This window comes from Clarias gariepinus, chromosome 9 (genome assembly GCF_024256425.1).
Source record: "Clarias gariepinus isolate MV-2021 ecotype Netherlands chromosome 9, CGAR_prim_01v2, whole genome shotgun sequence".
Lineage (NCBI taxonomy): Eukaryota > Metazoa > Chordata > Actinopteri > Siluriformes > Clariidae > Clarias > Clarias gariepinus.
In genome coordinates this window covers 16,032,289-16,048,023 of record NC_071108.1, presented here as the reverse complement: position 1 = coordinate 16,048,023, position 15,735 = coordinate 16,032,289, and the positions used below count along the sequence as shown (strand labels likewise).

Genomic DNA, 15,735 nt, shown 5'->3' with positions numbered 1-15,735 from the left:
ATGATTTTTTTATTAATAATTTAAGGATGAACTCTCAGTCTCCCCTTAGTTTTATTTGTTTTTCAAAATTTCTAAAGTGATGTTTTTAACTCATTACTTGACAGATAGGGGAACAGTCCAAAAAGTGATTGTACTGCCAAAGGATATGAGCACGACAGAAGAACTCATTCTTGAAGAGGTGGAAATTTTTAAGGTAATTATAAGGAATGCTTTTTTAATAAAAATGTTAAGTGTGAAAAGACAGCTGAATATGTATCACTTTTCATGCGTTCCAGACACCAGCACCAGTGAAAACACTGAAAATTTCCTCTAAAAGGGTAAGATTTTTTTTTTAATACTATAGTAGATAAATATACATACAGTTCTTCATATAGTAGATAAATATACATATACAGTTCTTAGACTACAGATTTGGGTCTAGTAGTCCTAAACCTTAATTTCATTCATCACCAATTAATAATTAATAATTTAATGAATTAATAATTTTCACTTATTTCTATTCCATTTTTTTTCAAACATTTTTAGATATTTTAATAATATATTATTTATCCTTTAGTTATTGTTTATTTATTATTATTATTATTTATTATTATTATAACTTTTATGTTAAGTATATACGTTTAGGGCATATGTACATGTTAATTATTACTCGCTATTAGTGACCACACTGTTGCAACACGCATCATTGACTTTACAGTATTTCGTACTGTAAAATTATCTATTCTCAATACATTGAATGTTTTATGGTAAATGATGGAATCTTGATTGTGAAATTTGTTTAAAGTAGGGTAAAAAATAATCATTGATGAATATCTCGAAGGGGAAAAGGGTCAAGACAAAACAAGTAGCAAAAAAATTTAAAAGGAAGTCAGAGGTCTCACAAGATCAAAGTTACTGGCTTGGATGAGCAAAACTGACTATAGCAGAATTTAATGCGACTATAAGCTTTTGTTCTGTTATGGTTCACAGCAACAGCTGTATGTGTCTTCGGCACGAGGACTTACTCAGGTGTCTTTGCACCGGTGCCCTGCTTACGGTAAAGCCTGCTCAGACTGCTGTCTTGCCAGAGACCCCTACTGCGCCTGGGATGGTGAGAGCTGCTCTGCTTTCACCCCTGCTACCAAGAGGTCTGTCCCTTCCTGTGTACATGCACATGCTGTAATCATAACAGCTCTCTACCTTTACTGTTTCAAAATTTTGTTTCCTTTTTTTAACACATAAAAAGCACAGAAATTTTGTATTTTCAATATGTATGTGTATAAATGTGTGAGTTATGGTATTGTCTGTGGATAATTCTTTAGGAGAAGCAGGAGGCAGGATATCAAACATGGCGACCCGTTACGCCAGTGCAGGGGCTTTAACTCTAAAGGTCTGTCTATGTGATTATAAATACATTAAGAAAAGTAAAAAAAGCCCTTTATACATTTATTCTGACTTTTTTTTTACAGAAAGTAACAGCTTACACTTTGCTTCATGCTTTTTACATATTTTGTAGAGCAAGTAACTAAAAAAATGCATACAATGTTTAACAGAGGTGATTATTTAGCCTTAAATTTGCTTTGTATATCTGCAGAAATACAGCCAGGAGTAACATCAGCTCCTTAAGCATAATTTTTATTTCTCAGTAGAGAAGCGCCTTAGGGAGACGGTTCAGTTTGGGGTCGAGGGCAGCAGCGCGTTTCTGGAGTGCCAGCCCAGGTCTCCTCAGGCTACGTTGAAATGGTTCTATCAGAAAGATGGCAAGCGTAAAGCGGTAAGATTTCAAATCAGCACTCACAGACAACTCTGGGAGGGTTTTTAGTCAGGAAAAGCAGGCATAAAGTGCAACAGTTTGTATTCTGCTGCTTACAGATGGCACTGCCGCAGATACTGCACAAGCTAAAAGAGTTTGATGTACAGTACTAATTAAAACAGGAAAACATACATTACAAGGTTTTTTATGATTAACATAAAAATGGAATTCCTTAAGAAAATAGATGAAATAATTTACAGTATACCATAATAATATTTTGTAGTATAATGTTATAATCCATCCATCCATTTTCTATGCTTCTTATTTGGTATAAGGTCACGGGGGCCTGAATCCACTCCCAGGGAACTCAGGGTGCAAGGCAGGGTACACAAACACACACACACATGTGTCATTAGACTGTGGGTGGACCCTGGATGTGTGAGTAACTACTGAACCAAAGCTGTTATTGTTTATAGAGTTAGAGTTAATGCACAGGGATGTGTGGGTCAGATGCTTCAGATTAGACATTCACAATTCACACACTAACATTCACAATGTTGTGCAGTCTTTGGGATATTGCAAGTTTGTAACCTGAAGATTCCACAGCCATGTACTACTACTGTATACAGCTGTGGGTGAAAGAAATTTAAAATTCTGCATGTTCTTGGGTTGAAGGGATAAAATACCCTATCTCCCTCCTATCTACTGTACCACTGAAACATTTACAAGTCGTTGACTTTTGTATATATATTTTAAATAAGGGCAAGTACAGGTTTGTAATGCAGCATGAGCTGGAAAATCTTGCAAGTAAAGGTTGTAATAAAATCTTATATACTGTATGAAGGATATGATCATGCAAGCCTTATCACTTATATGTTCAACTTTTATACACTGAGAATATTGTTTTTAAAAAAATAAATAATTGATTAACTAATTTAAATAATATATTATCCTTTAAAACTCGGTCATTTCACAGTTAACTCGTGAAAAAGATGTTCTGAAGACGGCTCACGGCATCCTGCTGAAATCTCTTAGCCAATCAGATGCCGGACTCTATCACTGCCAGGCCACAGAGAACAACTTCAAGCACACGATGGCCCGTGTGGCCCTGCGTATTCTCGACCGTGAGATCGTGGAGGCCCTGACAGCTCCAGACGGCCCCTCAGATCCCGAACGCCATCATCAGCACGACATGCAACAGCACCCACCTCCTCCTCCACCTCCTCCTCAAACCCTGCCCCCTCCCCCCCAGATGCACCCACAGCCTGAGGTGACGCTTATCAACCAATACTGCCAGTCGTACTGGAAGCAGCCTCACAAGCCCAAGCGCACTAACCGTAGGCATACAGAGAAACAAGAGCACGAGGAGCTGCAATTGGAGTGATGATGTTGAGGGGAAATACTCATAAAGCCTCTTTTTGGTTGTGTTCTGTGCATTGTGTGAGCAGGCAGAATCACAAAAAAAAAAAACCTGTTCATACGCTTAATGTCATGTTCATCCCCTGGGGCCATGCACAATATCAAAAACCAATAGACTTATTTTATAAATTTGGAATTTTACACTGCATGTTGGATGTTGGGTAAGACGCATGGTGCTGTACCTTTAGTTCAGTTTTTCTTTGACTTTCTAAAGCTACATTATTGAGTGCAGTGCATTTTAAAATAATTTACACCTACATTGTATCTACGCACTTTGATCTGCCTGGAGTAAAAAAAAAAAAAAAAAAGAAAGAAAAAACATGATTCACACCAGCATTAAATATATAAAGATTAACCAGTTTTGTTTACCATTGACAAGTTAAAGAAAAATCAGTGTTCCATAAACATTGTAATTGTGTACATTTGCTACTTTGCAATGCTTGTATTTAAAGTTTGTTGTGTTAAGTCAGATGATTGTTAGTCCTCAGTGTGTGGAAAACAGCAGTGGAAAAAATGCTGTGCAGGACTTCTATATGATTCCACCCTTCTTACGGCACAGCCATCTGCTGAGTCATCTAAAAAAGTAGCCTTTGGGTCCTGTACTGGGATGTAATTATGACATGAATTATGCTGACCATGTTTACGTTATAAAGACCAAGGGTAATCAGGATGTGTAATAGTAGATATGGCAGCGTTCCTTTTCCAACTTTGCTAGTACGTACTCTTGAGCTAGTCTGCATCAGACAAATCACAGCTGCAAATTTTGAGACTCAAGTGTCATGATGTGTTTATTTTTAACAATGAATAACAATCAGTGTTTATAACCATTTATAGCGAAAGCAAAAGTCCTAAGTGGCATCATCACCAAATCATTTAAGTAATTATTACTCCAAAAGATAACTTCTACTCCAAACTAGGAGACCATAAGGAAAACTACTAGGATTTGGAGGTGGTTGTAGGTTCACCATTTTTCAACAGGAAGGATGGGATACATTTCAGCAAGATATGTGTATGGACCAAAATCTGCTCCAGCCTCCAGTCATATTAATAATAATCATCATAATCATAATAATAATAGGGATTTACAAGGAAATGTAAAATAATGTAGAAAAGCTGATAATGCTTTAAAAATAAAGCACTAGCTCACATACACAAAAAAAGACTAAGATATGGTTAATTTTATGGCTGCAGTACATTTTTTTTATTTGAATATGAGCACATATTTCTAAGGGCAGATAACAGTCTGCTAAGAATTGATAACAATTTTTTTTTCTCCTGTGAAACAATGTTGTATACCGGGAAAGTAATGCAGGACAAGCGTGTAAGAGATGTTGCTTGCATAATCAGGTCATATTTTGGTGGGAATTTCTGTAACTTATTATTGTTGCATCTTCCAGATCAGCGTATTTGAATTTTGTTACGAGAAATAGTAGCTCTTTAACTTTTTGCACCTTTTTGCATATCAGTGGTAGATGTTTTCTGTGGTCAGCTGTGGTCTTGTGCTTGTGTATAAAGGCAGTCCTTGTGTTTGACTATGTGTATGATTACTACACATGTACATAGTGATAGGTATTTGAGTGTTGGTCAAGTTTTACTCTAACTCTAATCTACTTCTCGGTCTCTTTCTCTCTCTCTCTCTCCCCTTTCCTCCACACACACACAACATATTTATTTTGAGAGTGTACATAATTATGGCCGTTGTGCTCTTTGGTGGTGGAATATGACTGAGAAAAGCAGATTTTATTGTGTGCTCACTAACAGGACCAGAATATATAAGCAAGCAAATATGTTTGTAGGAAAAAGGTGCAAGTTTTTTTCCCTGATAATTGGTGGTATAGTCTGTTCTGCAAGCATGTTTTTCTTTCAGGATGATGAAATCAGTAAAAAAAAAAAATAAAAAAAAAACATTTATATAAAGTTAAATACAGATTAAACTAATAAGAATGATGAGTAAAAAAAATTGTAAACTTCAATTGACACACTGTTAAAATAATTTTTTTATATGAAAAGTTTATGGACATAGACAAAATTCAAAACACCTCATGTATGTATGTATATTTAGACTGGAAAGTGCAGAGATTGTCTGAAGGCTGGCACGAAAGTCCAAGTCGTAATAGTTTCCAGTCATTTAAATGTTATTTTGGTGAGAGATATGGGCTTTTAGGGGAAATGTGGTCTGCAACACAGATGATGTTTGTTCTTCTGTAACTTTGCTCAAGTGGCTGCATATTACAATAATTCTCTTATGTATTCACTGTGTTTTTGTTAGTTTAAGTTAACGTGATCATTTGTAATAAATAATATTTTATTATGATTATATTGTGAGGTTGAAAATACTCATAGATGTTTTATAATCATAACAATAAACTGCTGTATTTGTTCTTATTTAACCTGTGGTTGTTGTTGAGCATTTAGTTTTTATAAAGCTATTATGAAATATCAAGAAACTAGAAAGATAAAAAACATGAAATTAAAAGTACTAGTGTACAAGGTTTGTTTTTAAACTCACAAATCATCCATTTAAAAAAGAGTGAGTTTGATTCTTCGTTAAATGCTTTTAATAAATATTTGAGCAAATATAGATATGACCAAATAAAGTACAAAACAACATGAAGTAAGGTTTTGTAGACATCAAAACAGCTTTGTTGTGCATTGGAATTAATTCTACAAGTCTCTGTAAATGTAAATGTCTCTGAATCTTCACTTCTCTCCCATAGTGCTGGGTTGAAATTGTGAAAGGAATATCATATAATTTATATAAATCTTATACTCAAACTATTTAGTGAGCTTTTATGCGCTGTGGATGTGGACTTTGTCATTCTGGAGGAGAAAGTTTTCATTAGGATAGAAACCTTTATTTTAAAATAAAAATAGTAAATTGCTGTTAAAAAAGAGAAAATATTCAAACATGATGCTATTCTCACAGCTTGCACAATGTGTTTGCTTTTATTTAAGTTGAATAATGTGTATATTTGCTATTACCTAAACCCCTAAATGTATTACTTCAAATTGCTTGTGACCCATGACATCGTTCCTCACCCCAGTGACAAAATGGTAATACAGTAAATAGATTGAAAATTATCTAAGAAATATGATTGACAAATGTAAACTTCATTATGTAATGCCTAAATTCTAGACCCTTTGGTTTTCATATTTTGTGACAAACAAAATATATTTAGCTAGTACTGCTTTACACAGTTTTATGATCATGATCATAACAGGTTCTATAAAATCTTGTAGGGAACCATTCACGAGGTACCTACGAACAATTACTGAGACACTCACATATTAAAGGGTTAAAATTATTTACGTTTAACATCCGCTTCATTCAGCTTTAATAATATACACTAACATCGTTCTACTTCTCCGCTGCTCACCTTGATCATAAAATAATACTAACTTAACCTACATGTACAGTACCCATGTACCCATGTGTATTTGTGTGTGTGTGCCCGTGTGCAGGTATCCTTGTGTCCATGTGCATACACAAGAGTATGTGTGTGTACCAGAGATCGATATTGGCATTAGTCATCCCATTCATCATCATCCTCATCATCAACGCCATCATCTTCTTCATCATCTAAAAAAGTTTCGTTGAGATTGGACATAGTTATGATGTAGTTTATGGAGAAAACACAAACCCATACACAAATACTTCTATATTTATAATGTTTTCATATTTACCTGAGGAATGAATAACTTTGCTTCTTTTCTGCATCACCATCATCAGAGCTCCAACAATACCCTCACTACCCTCATCTTGTGATTGAGGATGAGGATCAGCACTCTCTGATACCTGATAATAACAGACAGTGAACTCAGCAATATTACATTTTCTAATAAGAGCAGGTGCATTAAAGAAGAGCAAAAATATCAGACAAAAAAAATACTGTACTGTGCAAAAGTCTTGAGCCACCCCTCATGTCTTTATATTAAGTTTAATTAAATGATGTAGATTTAAATATTTTATTTTCAAATATTTTACTGTGACAGACTGTAAAGTGCCTTAAGATACAATGAAAAGATATGGGTTGTTTATGTAACAACCTCAGCAGCAACCTCATTTCCCCTCTCATCTGTTCCAAACACCGGATTCATCATCAGCAGTATACTAATCACCGGCCTGATTTCTCACTGTGGCTTAACAAACAAAGAACATTCATCTGAAACTGGTCAGACACAGGGACTGGACTGAAAATGAGAGTCAAAAAACTTGCCAAAAATGAGAGTCAAAAAAGTCCTTCAGAAAGCCTTTAGAACTAAGATTAATACTAGATTAAACTTATGAGAAAGTCTGGCTCTTTGGAAGCAAAATATGAAGAAATGAGGCATGGTTTAAGACTTTTACACAACATTGCATATACATTCTGATGTAAGGAACCTCATTATGGGCCATATTCAGAGTTGAGTTACGCACAAATACTAAAGGGCTCATACTGAAATTGATATTTCAGACCAGTATTCAGACCTCAGACGTTACTACATACATAAGCGCTATTCAGCACTTATGTAAGAGTTACACACGCCCAGTATCCAGCACCTCTTTCTGATAATTTGATGTATTCACAGTAGGTCACTATGAAGTTTTTGTATTATGTATTGAAGAACTTCATTTAAAGACTATGAAAGGAGACAGCGTCATAATCATGTTAATAATTATGTTAATAAATGTAGGTATTAACTTAAAGTTACCCGTAACCCCTTTGAGCCCTTTCCTTGACTCAACAGTGAATTACATTAAACACATAATGTAAACCACTTCCTGTGAACAGTTTAAGTTTGCATGACCTCAACTGTGTCTTGTGGTGTGGTTTGTTGTGTGTATGATTAAGTGTCAGAGCGTGCTAAATAAAGAGCTATTTTAAAAGCTGTCCCGATATTTAAACCAAGCTGATGGTTTAAATATTATAGAAAAACGGCACCTCAAAAAAGTTGTCCAGTCTCAGATGAGTACATGCACTGCCTTTATAACTTTCTTCATGCAAATTTTGATTGAAATTTTTTTTTTACCTTTAGTTGCCAACTCTGAATATAGCCCTACGTTTTAGAATAACACTCTGTCTTACAGTCTTTAGCTTGGTTCCCAGTCGTATCTGGTCCAACAAAGCACCTCTACCGCCTCCTGAGCTTGAAGTAGGACTGACTGGGCTGCTGTTGTTGGAACTAAAGGCAGGAGCTGGAGCTGGAGGGGGTGGAGGTGGAGGTGGGGGTGGAGGTGCTCCTCCTCCTCCCTTTGCAGCACTGGGGGGAGGTGGTGGGGGAGCTGAGTGACCAGGTGGAGGAGGTGGTGGTCCACTTCTTCCAGAGGGAGGAGGAGGTGGAAGGGATCCGCGAATAGGACCTCTCGCATTACGGGATGGAGGAGGAACTCGTGGAGGTTGGCCAGGGATAGGCGGAGGGCCCCGATCACCACGGGGTGGAGGGGCTGCAGGTGGACCACCTGGGACTGGGGGGGCACTCCTAGATGGAGGACCCATTGCATCTGTGCGGACAGTAGAACTTTTGACATCTTCGCTAATGTAACGGAAGTTCTATTTATAAAAACTGATTTAGATTCATCTAAAAATAATACTTTGTTGCAGGAATATGTAATTTAAGAAATAGTTCTATTAGTATCCATGAAGCCATTGCTTACCTTGCTTCCTCATCTCCTCTTTGACAGCATCGAGACCACCAGACTGCTCAATAAAGTCATAGATAAGTTTGGATGTCTCTTTGTCTGTCAGCTGGTCTTCACTAATACCAGCACAAGAAAACAGTTTTTTCAGGTCTGGATCCAGATTATTTGTCTAAAATAACAGAAAATAAACAGATATGTTACACATGAATCACTGTACAGTCCATCCTAATTGCACTTTTTTTGTACAGGTTTTTAAAGTACTGGACTACAGATAGAAGTGGTTATGATTTCAAATCCTATTATCTCGGCCCTTGAGCAAGGCCTCTTAACTCTCTACTGTTTAATGAAATTAATTAGATAAATGTAAGTCATACTGAATAAGGGTGTCTGACAGATGCCATAAATGTATCTTTCTGAGAACTCCAGTAATGCTGACTAAAACTAGCACAAAATATCTTTGTTATTAACCTTGTTTCTTTGATTAGCAGCTAAATTAATAAAGATCCTCAAACTGTCTGATATAACATACTGTAGTTAGGAGTTTAAAGTGAAAATAGTTGTTTCTTACATCAAAACCGCTGTTTGGATCCCATCCTACATGTGTGACATGCCTGGAATTAAGGCAAAAGCAAACGTTAGTTAATAAAATTATGAAAGTTATTGCACCACTTAGTTGTGCAAACTTACTTAAAACCACTGGGTGCTCCAATATCTGCCTTGGTAAGTCGAGGGCCCTTCTTCTTGCCCTTCTTGTCCTTTTTTAGTAGGTTGCCTAAGGAAGCAGGTGCAGGGACAGGGATACTAGGAGATCGATATCGAGAGGCCGAAATGTCTGGGTTTTGGATATCTATTGTGGCCATGCCACCTGATTGCATCCCTGGACCTGAAAATGGAATAAACCAATATCTTAAACCAGAATGTAGTTGTGGTTTAACACAGTGACACACATAGCATCTTTAGCATTATTCAACAGAAAAATCTTTACATGAAGCAACAAATTTAAAGACAAGTTATATAAATAGTACTGACCATTTGTTGGTGGTGTGGGTGGCAGTGCTCGTTTTTCTGAGGACAAAAAAAAATAAAAGAAAGTGAACTTCTGTTCTTCCAAACATGAAAATTGAGAAGTGGCATTTGCTTTGACAAAAGTGATTGTTAATGGGCACTTACCGTCACTTGAAGGAAACTGTCTTTTTTCTATTAAGAAAAAACATAGATGAAAGCTGGTGAGGTGCAGATGTAATGAAGGCACTGGTTTACATTTTTTCATAATTCACTAAAGAAAGAGTTTCTACACTGGGTATTCATAATATGTACCGATTACATAAATAGTTAAGCAGTACTGAAGAGTTTCTGTGAAATAATATACTGTAATAGTTTTCATAAAAAATAAGACTTACACAATAGACATATGTTAGTTTTAGGTTTAGGTTTAGGTTTAGTTTATTTATATAGCACATTTAAAACAGCCGCTAGACTGACCAAAGTGCTGTACATCCACATCATAAAAAGGCTAAAAATACACGATACACACAAAACTAATAAAACTAGTAGGCACAGTAGCGCCTAGTAGGCCATGGAAAACAAATAGGTTTTTAAAAGGGATTTAAAAATAGGTAAACTCGGAGCCATTCGGATATCAATTGGCAAGTCATTCCAAAGACGAGGCCCAATAACCGAAAAAGCACGGTCACCTCTAAGCTTAAGTCTGGAGTGTGGGATTAAGAGGAGGTTCTGGTCACAGGATCTCAAACTTCTCAGGGGGGTATGGTGGTGCAGCAATTCAAATAAGTAAATGGGTGCTTGCTGGTGTAACGATTTAAACACAAATAGTAAAATTTTAAAATGAATTCGGAAGTGAACAGGCAGCCAATGAAGGGCTTTCAAAAGCGGAGTCACATGATCCCTTTTTTTCTTTTTCAAGAGAAATTTAGCAGCGGCGTTCTGGACCAGTTGAAGACGGGCGATTTGAGATTTAGAGATACCATAATAGAGAGAGTTACAATAGTCAAGGCGGGTTGTAATGAAAGCATGAATGGCCATATATATATAATATGTGCATTACATAATGACCTTTTAAATCTGAGATAACATCATGTTGATGTAGTATTGACAAATACTCAATCTAAGCGTCTAAGAGTTTACTATATTTAGGAGATGTACTTACTGCTCACTTTATTTACTTTCTGGAGAAGCAAAAGATTGGCTAACTTAAATTAAAGACCAGTTCTAATTTTTTTGTATAAATATCCCCAAATGGGGAGACGTTCTGTCAAAGGGTTTTGTGTCCCATACTCATCAACAGCCTGGCATCATCCAAAAGGCATCCGTACAAATATATTTTCTTGTAAAGGTTTTTTATGTCAGGCTTTCTCTAATTATAACAGCATTTGTGTCACTTCGTTGCAATTATGATCAGTTACATCCAAGCCAAGCAAAAACCCAGATTCTGATTGTTCACTTCGAAAGTTTCAAGTGTAACAAACACAAACTGTCTCTAGTTCTGACTTAAATGGGGTACTTCATCAATCATAACAGTAAAAATGCTAGCTCACCATGCACAGTTACAGGAGCTATATTTAAGAGGTTTTTAATGTCATGACTAGTGAGATTACATGACATCTGGTTTTAATATATATAACCCTGCAAAAAGATGCATCTTGTTTGGCAAGGAATTCACTGATTTCCAAAAAGTTTCTACATTTGGTTGAGATTTTGCCTTCATTTTGGAGTCTAAAACCAATGCCTTGCTTTAAAAGAACAATCTCAGCTATGAAGGTGGCATATTCTCAGTTCCTGTAACCAACTTTCATTTGTGCAGCAACAAAACTGTGTATTTTTGAAAGAGAAACCACTATTTCATGTTCTGTTCATGTTGCACAGATTCTGATCACATGATTTCAGCCACACTGACCGGAAGTCTATTGAAGCAAACCTGATCCCCAGCTTTTTTGTAGACGTGCGGGGTGCACTCTTTATTTCTCTGCTGATGTTTACAAACTGTGATGGCTATAAATGTGGCGTGTGCACCAGTCATGTAGTGGAATTTGACATAATTCAATTTGTGTTTAAAAAAAAGGCATACAGTAGATGACTATATAAAATGTGTGTATACATTTTTGGGGGCCCTTGTATATACAGTATATCCAGGACAGTAAGCTCAGTTACATTATTTTAATGCCCAACAGTTTAATGTTTGCTTATCCACTAACTTTAAATGTTCCCCAAGTGAGTGTGTGACTTACTTCATTTATTACTATGATCTAGCCACACTAAAACAATCGACAATCTGTTTTACTCAGTTTCAGATATACTTTCGAGCAGCATGTGACTATACACGGGATGGCAACAAAACGCATACTGTAGCAATAATAAATACTACAATTTGTTATTTCTTTCTGTGGTTGGGGCAAATGTGGTATTTTACACAGGCTAACTTTGATTTGTACATTGGGACCATTGGGACACTGTGCCATTTTTTTTTATTTTATATATTTGTATACAACACACGCTACCTGTTCAAGTATGGCCAAAGCTTACAATGAAGAATCTGATTGATCAGTACAATATATACTGTATATGTTGTACATAAGTACTCATATTTAATGCTTACTGTATATTGCAAAAGTACAACTGAGGAACACTGTAAACTGTGTATACTGTATACTACAGACAGGTGCAAACCACACGAAAACAAAATTAAATACTACAGTTTAGCTGACTTCACCTACACCATCTACTGAAATTTCCCAGAATTACCTATCAGAATAGATAGAGTATGTAACTGATGAATAGTGTATGTAATAGTGTTGCTGTTTGACCTTGGCGACTGGATCTCTGGTTGATCTTTTCCTCTAATGTGATTCTGAACAGCTCCGATTCCTTATCATTTGCAAAGTTTAGACCCACTTGGCAATCCTGAAACATACAGATATATATTGTTCCTTTAAGATGAATGAATGAGTATTCTTTCAGGTTGTTTCAAAATTGGATTAAACGATTGTGTGCATTTTCAGGTGGAAAAATACATAATTACACTATTAAACATTTTTGTTCCTCCATATTAAGTGTTATTTCTAATTGAGAAAATGCCTATTATTGCTTCCTTCAGCAGGACAATGGTATTTTGAATTATACCTCTTTTCTTTGGGAAAATGGACAAATTTGCATCTTTGCACCATTCATTTAAAGGAGGCTATATTGCTGAAGAGGAAATTTTTTTTTGATAATTGTTAGATGCCTTGAATATAATGAGGATCAAATGGTTCACAATGGTTGCATTCCTGATGGGTTTCCAATGGCATTTTGCCAAGTTTTCCTGCTGTCATTATGTTTGAAACAACAAGGACAGCAAGGCGCACTACCATAAGGTAAGACTGGCCACAGCTGACCGAGTTTGCCATGGGGAACAGCGTCAAGTGTGAACCATTGGTGGACCCCTAAAAGGTGCCACAAAGGTGCCGAAAAGATGTCACAAAGGTTTGGGTTTTATGGGCAGTAACAAAACTGAAACCTATGGGGAGATGGTTAAAACTTGTCACATGGGTTCTTGATACTTATATTCATCAATTCAAAAAGAAAACATAAGTGTGTTCTCAGAAGAGCAGGAATTAGGACATAAACATGATTGAGTAAGAATATTCATATATCAAATATCATAAATTTAAAAAGCCACTTCTAAATGGTATGCCATATAATAATATATAAAAGGTTTTTAACTGTAGTATAAATACAGGTAAATTCTGATTTATTGGTTGTTGTTTTTTTGTTCTGGCTTTATGTAATGGAACAGATGCAAATGTAGCCATTTCCCATTGAAAATAAATTTAAATAAATGTCATGGTCACAAATGTAGTTTTGAGGAAGTATAGATTTCTTTTAAACTTCACTGCAAAAAATACACTTAATATCCAGTAATCAACACTGATACATAGTTTTATTAACATCTATGTATTCATGTTCTATATGGCTTATTCTGTACAGGGTCGTTGGGGGCCTGGAGCCTATCCCAGGAGACTTTGGACATGAGGCAGGGTACACCCTGGACAAGATGTCATTCCATCACAGGGCCCGCACACACACACACACACACACACACACACACACACACACACACACACACACACACACACACACACACACACAATGAGCAGTTTGGGAATGGCTATTAACCTAATCTTTGTGACTTTGGACTGGGGGAAGAACCTGGAGCACATGGAGGACTCTCCCAGACCCGAGATGAGCATCAAACCCTTGACTCTGGAGCTGCTGCAGTGTAAACCATTATACAACCGTGCTATCATGTTATTAATATACATACATTCAATATATACTGTATATATAATATTTACTTATATTTTATATAAACAGAAAAAACATGTTTAAATTAAACTTACTGTATGCTTAGGCTCAACATCTCACTCATTGCATTTATTGTTTAGTTTTTAAATACATCATTTCATTTATATATCATTTTGTCATTTTTAATGCTGTGAAGGCTGGAGACCATTGATGATGGAAAGTAAACACTGATAGTAAAGAAAAACAATCATATGTTTGCTTCTTTTAAAGTAACTTTAAAAAAAAATTTAAGTATGGTGTATTTATAAAGTAATTAATGAATTCTTACATCTGCTGGGAAACTGTGGAAAAACTGCTTTGGACTGGAATATGTCATCTGATTATATAACTCTTGCTCCCATATCATTTTCCCCTCCTAAAATATGCAAACATATATAAACACACATAACCATGTTTAAACATTCATCACATTTAATATTCTTATTATTACAACATTATCCTTAAAAGCTGTCAATATCCCCTGTAGGTAAGAATTATTTAAACTGAAATATATGGTAGACATTTGAAGATGAGACCTTGATATCATAAAGGCGGATGAAGTATGAACGTCGTGGGTTGTCCTTGACAAAACAGACCACTCCAGTATGCTGTAAACTCCAGTGGGCTGGACTGTGGGGAAGGGCCATATAGAGTTGCACAACAGCAGTGGCCAGAGCCTACATACACATACAGAAGAATACAAATGTAGAAAGATAAAGCATTGCTAAACACATAAACTACTCACAAATATGAAAGAAACTAATGCTTGTTAACGGATTCTTTCTGCCACAACAGGAAGTGGCCTCAAGCAGCACTTCCTGCCATTCGATTCAGTACTTTTTTCTTATATTCACAGGTATACAAACAAGCTTGGAATATTTTACCCACATATCAGTGATATATTCTAACGATGTCCAGCTAAGAGTCCTGTTTTACCCTTTCATGTAGAACACATCATAAGGAAAAAGATCAGTTCATGAAAATGATCAGGTTTTACAACCTACGGTAGGGCCTGTAATCTGTAGTTTAATCAGTTTGATGTGTTATATACAACATGGTAACAGAATACCTACTAAGAAAATGAACAGGTGAAGCTTTAAGACTTTAAGAGCTGTAGTTACATTTTATAATCGTTAGCAGTAGCATGTACTGTCTTTCTGTATATAACAAAAACCATTGAGTACTTTTCCAGGTATCTAGGTGCACCCAGGCACACTATTAATTTAGATTATTTACATTCACCTTAGTTTTTATCTTAATTCTTAGCTACCTCTATCTACCCTAAGGTTAGATTGACATATTTGTTAACCGTGTCACTCACCACACATCTCCGGCCCAGAAGGTCCACCAGACGCTCATTCTCCTGGATGCTGAGGAGGGAGCTGGGCACATTCTCCTGCCCCTTAGACTTCCCTTTGCTCATCTCTTCTCACTGTGGGAACAAAATCAGACCGTAGAGTAATGCCCTGACTTGGTTCACGTTGGCCGTAATAAAACTTTTTTATTTGCTTGACATGGGCGAGAGGTTGGGGAACTGGGACTTCCGCGTTCTGTGATATGATGTCAGTCTCAGTTAACAGGAAGAGCAACCACAGTGTGCATGGTCTCAAGCTTTAGCTGAAAC

The 15,735-nt window shown here is 36.3% G+C and overlaps 2 protein-coding genes across 5 annotated transcripts in view; one reads left to right on the top strand and one right to left on the bottom strand.

Annotated features, from left to right (window-relative positions):
• sema3gb (sema domain, immunoglobulin domain (Ig), short basic domain, secreted, (semaphorin) 3Gb) overlaps positions 1-5,028 on the top strand; it is a 43,528-nt gene extending 38,500 nt beyond the window's left edge. For 3 of the 4 annotated variants that reach the window (XM_053503181.1, XM_053503183.1, XM_053503184.1), the window contains exons 13-18: positions 105-193; positions 276-317; positions 970-1,127; positions 1,302-1,369; positions 1,626-1,753; positions 2,709-5,028. In XM_053503181.1, the coding sequence (XP_053359156.1) occupies positions 105-193; positions 276-317; positions 970-1,127; positions 1,302-1,369; positions 1,626-1,753; positions 2,709-3,116 (893 nt within the window). In that variant the 3' untranslated portion in view covers positions 3,117-5,028. The remainder of the gene's footprint in view (positions 1-104; positions 194-275; positions 318-969; positions 1,128-1,301; positions 1,370-1,625; positions 1,754-2,708) is intronic. The other variant, XM_053503182.1, reaches the window with a different exon arrangement.
• An 860-nt stretch (positions 5,029-5,888) lies between these two features.
• On the bottom strand, positions 5,889-15,653 carry wasb (WASP actin nucleation promoting factor b). The gene is made up of 12 exons (XM_053503185.1): positions 15,433-15,653; positions 14,648-14,788; positions 14,401-14,487; positions 12,593-12,689; positions 9,942-9,968; positions 9,801-9,836; positions 9,459-9,654; positions 9,340-9,382; positions 8,787-8,940; positions 8,218-8,633; positions 6,836-6,947; positions 5,889-6,731 (listed from the first exon to the last, which is right to left on the bottom strand). The coding sequence occupies exons 1-12, from the start codon at positions 15,532-15,534 to the stop codon at positions 6,676-6,678; spliced, it is 1,467 nt and encodes a 488-aa protein (XP_053359160.1). The 5' UTR covers positions 15,535-15,653; the 3' UTR covers positions 5,889-6,675.
• Positions 15,654-15,735: the final 82 nt, after the last annotated feature.

Excerpts from the sequence above, each read along its gene's own strand:
- wasb (XM_053503185.1), bottom strand. The coding sequence starts at position 15,534 with ATGAGCAAAGGGAAGTCTAAGGGGCAGGAGAATGTGCCCAGCTCCCTC. Across the intron at positions 14,488-14,647 it reads TCCGCCTTTATGATATCAAG|GAGGGGAAAATGATATGGGA; the intron begins GTCTCATCTTCA and ends TGCATATTTTAG. Across the intron at positions 6,948-8,217 it reads TGGGAACCAAGCTAAAGACT|GTATCAGAGAGTGCTGATCC; the intron begins GTAAGACAGAGT and ends TGTTATTATCAG.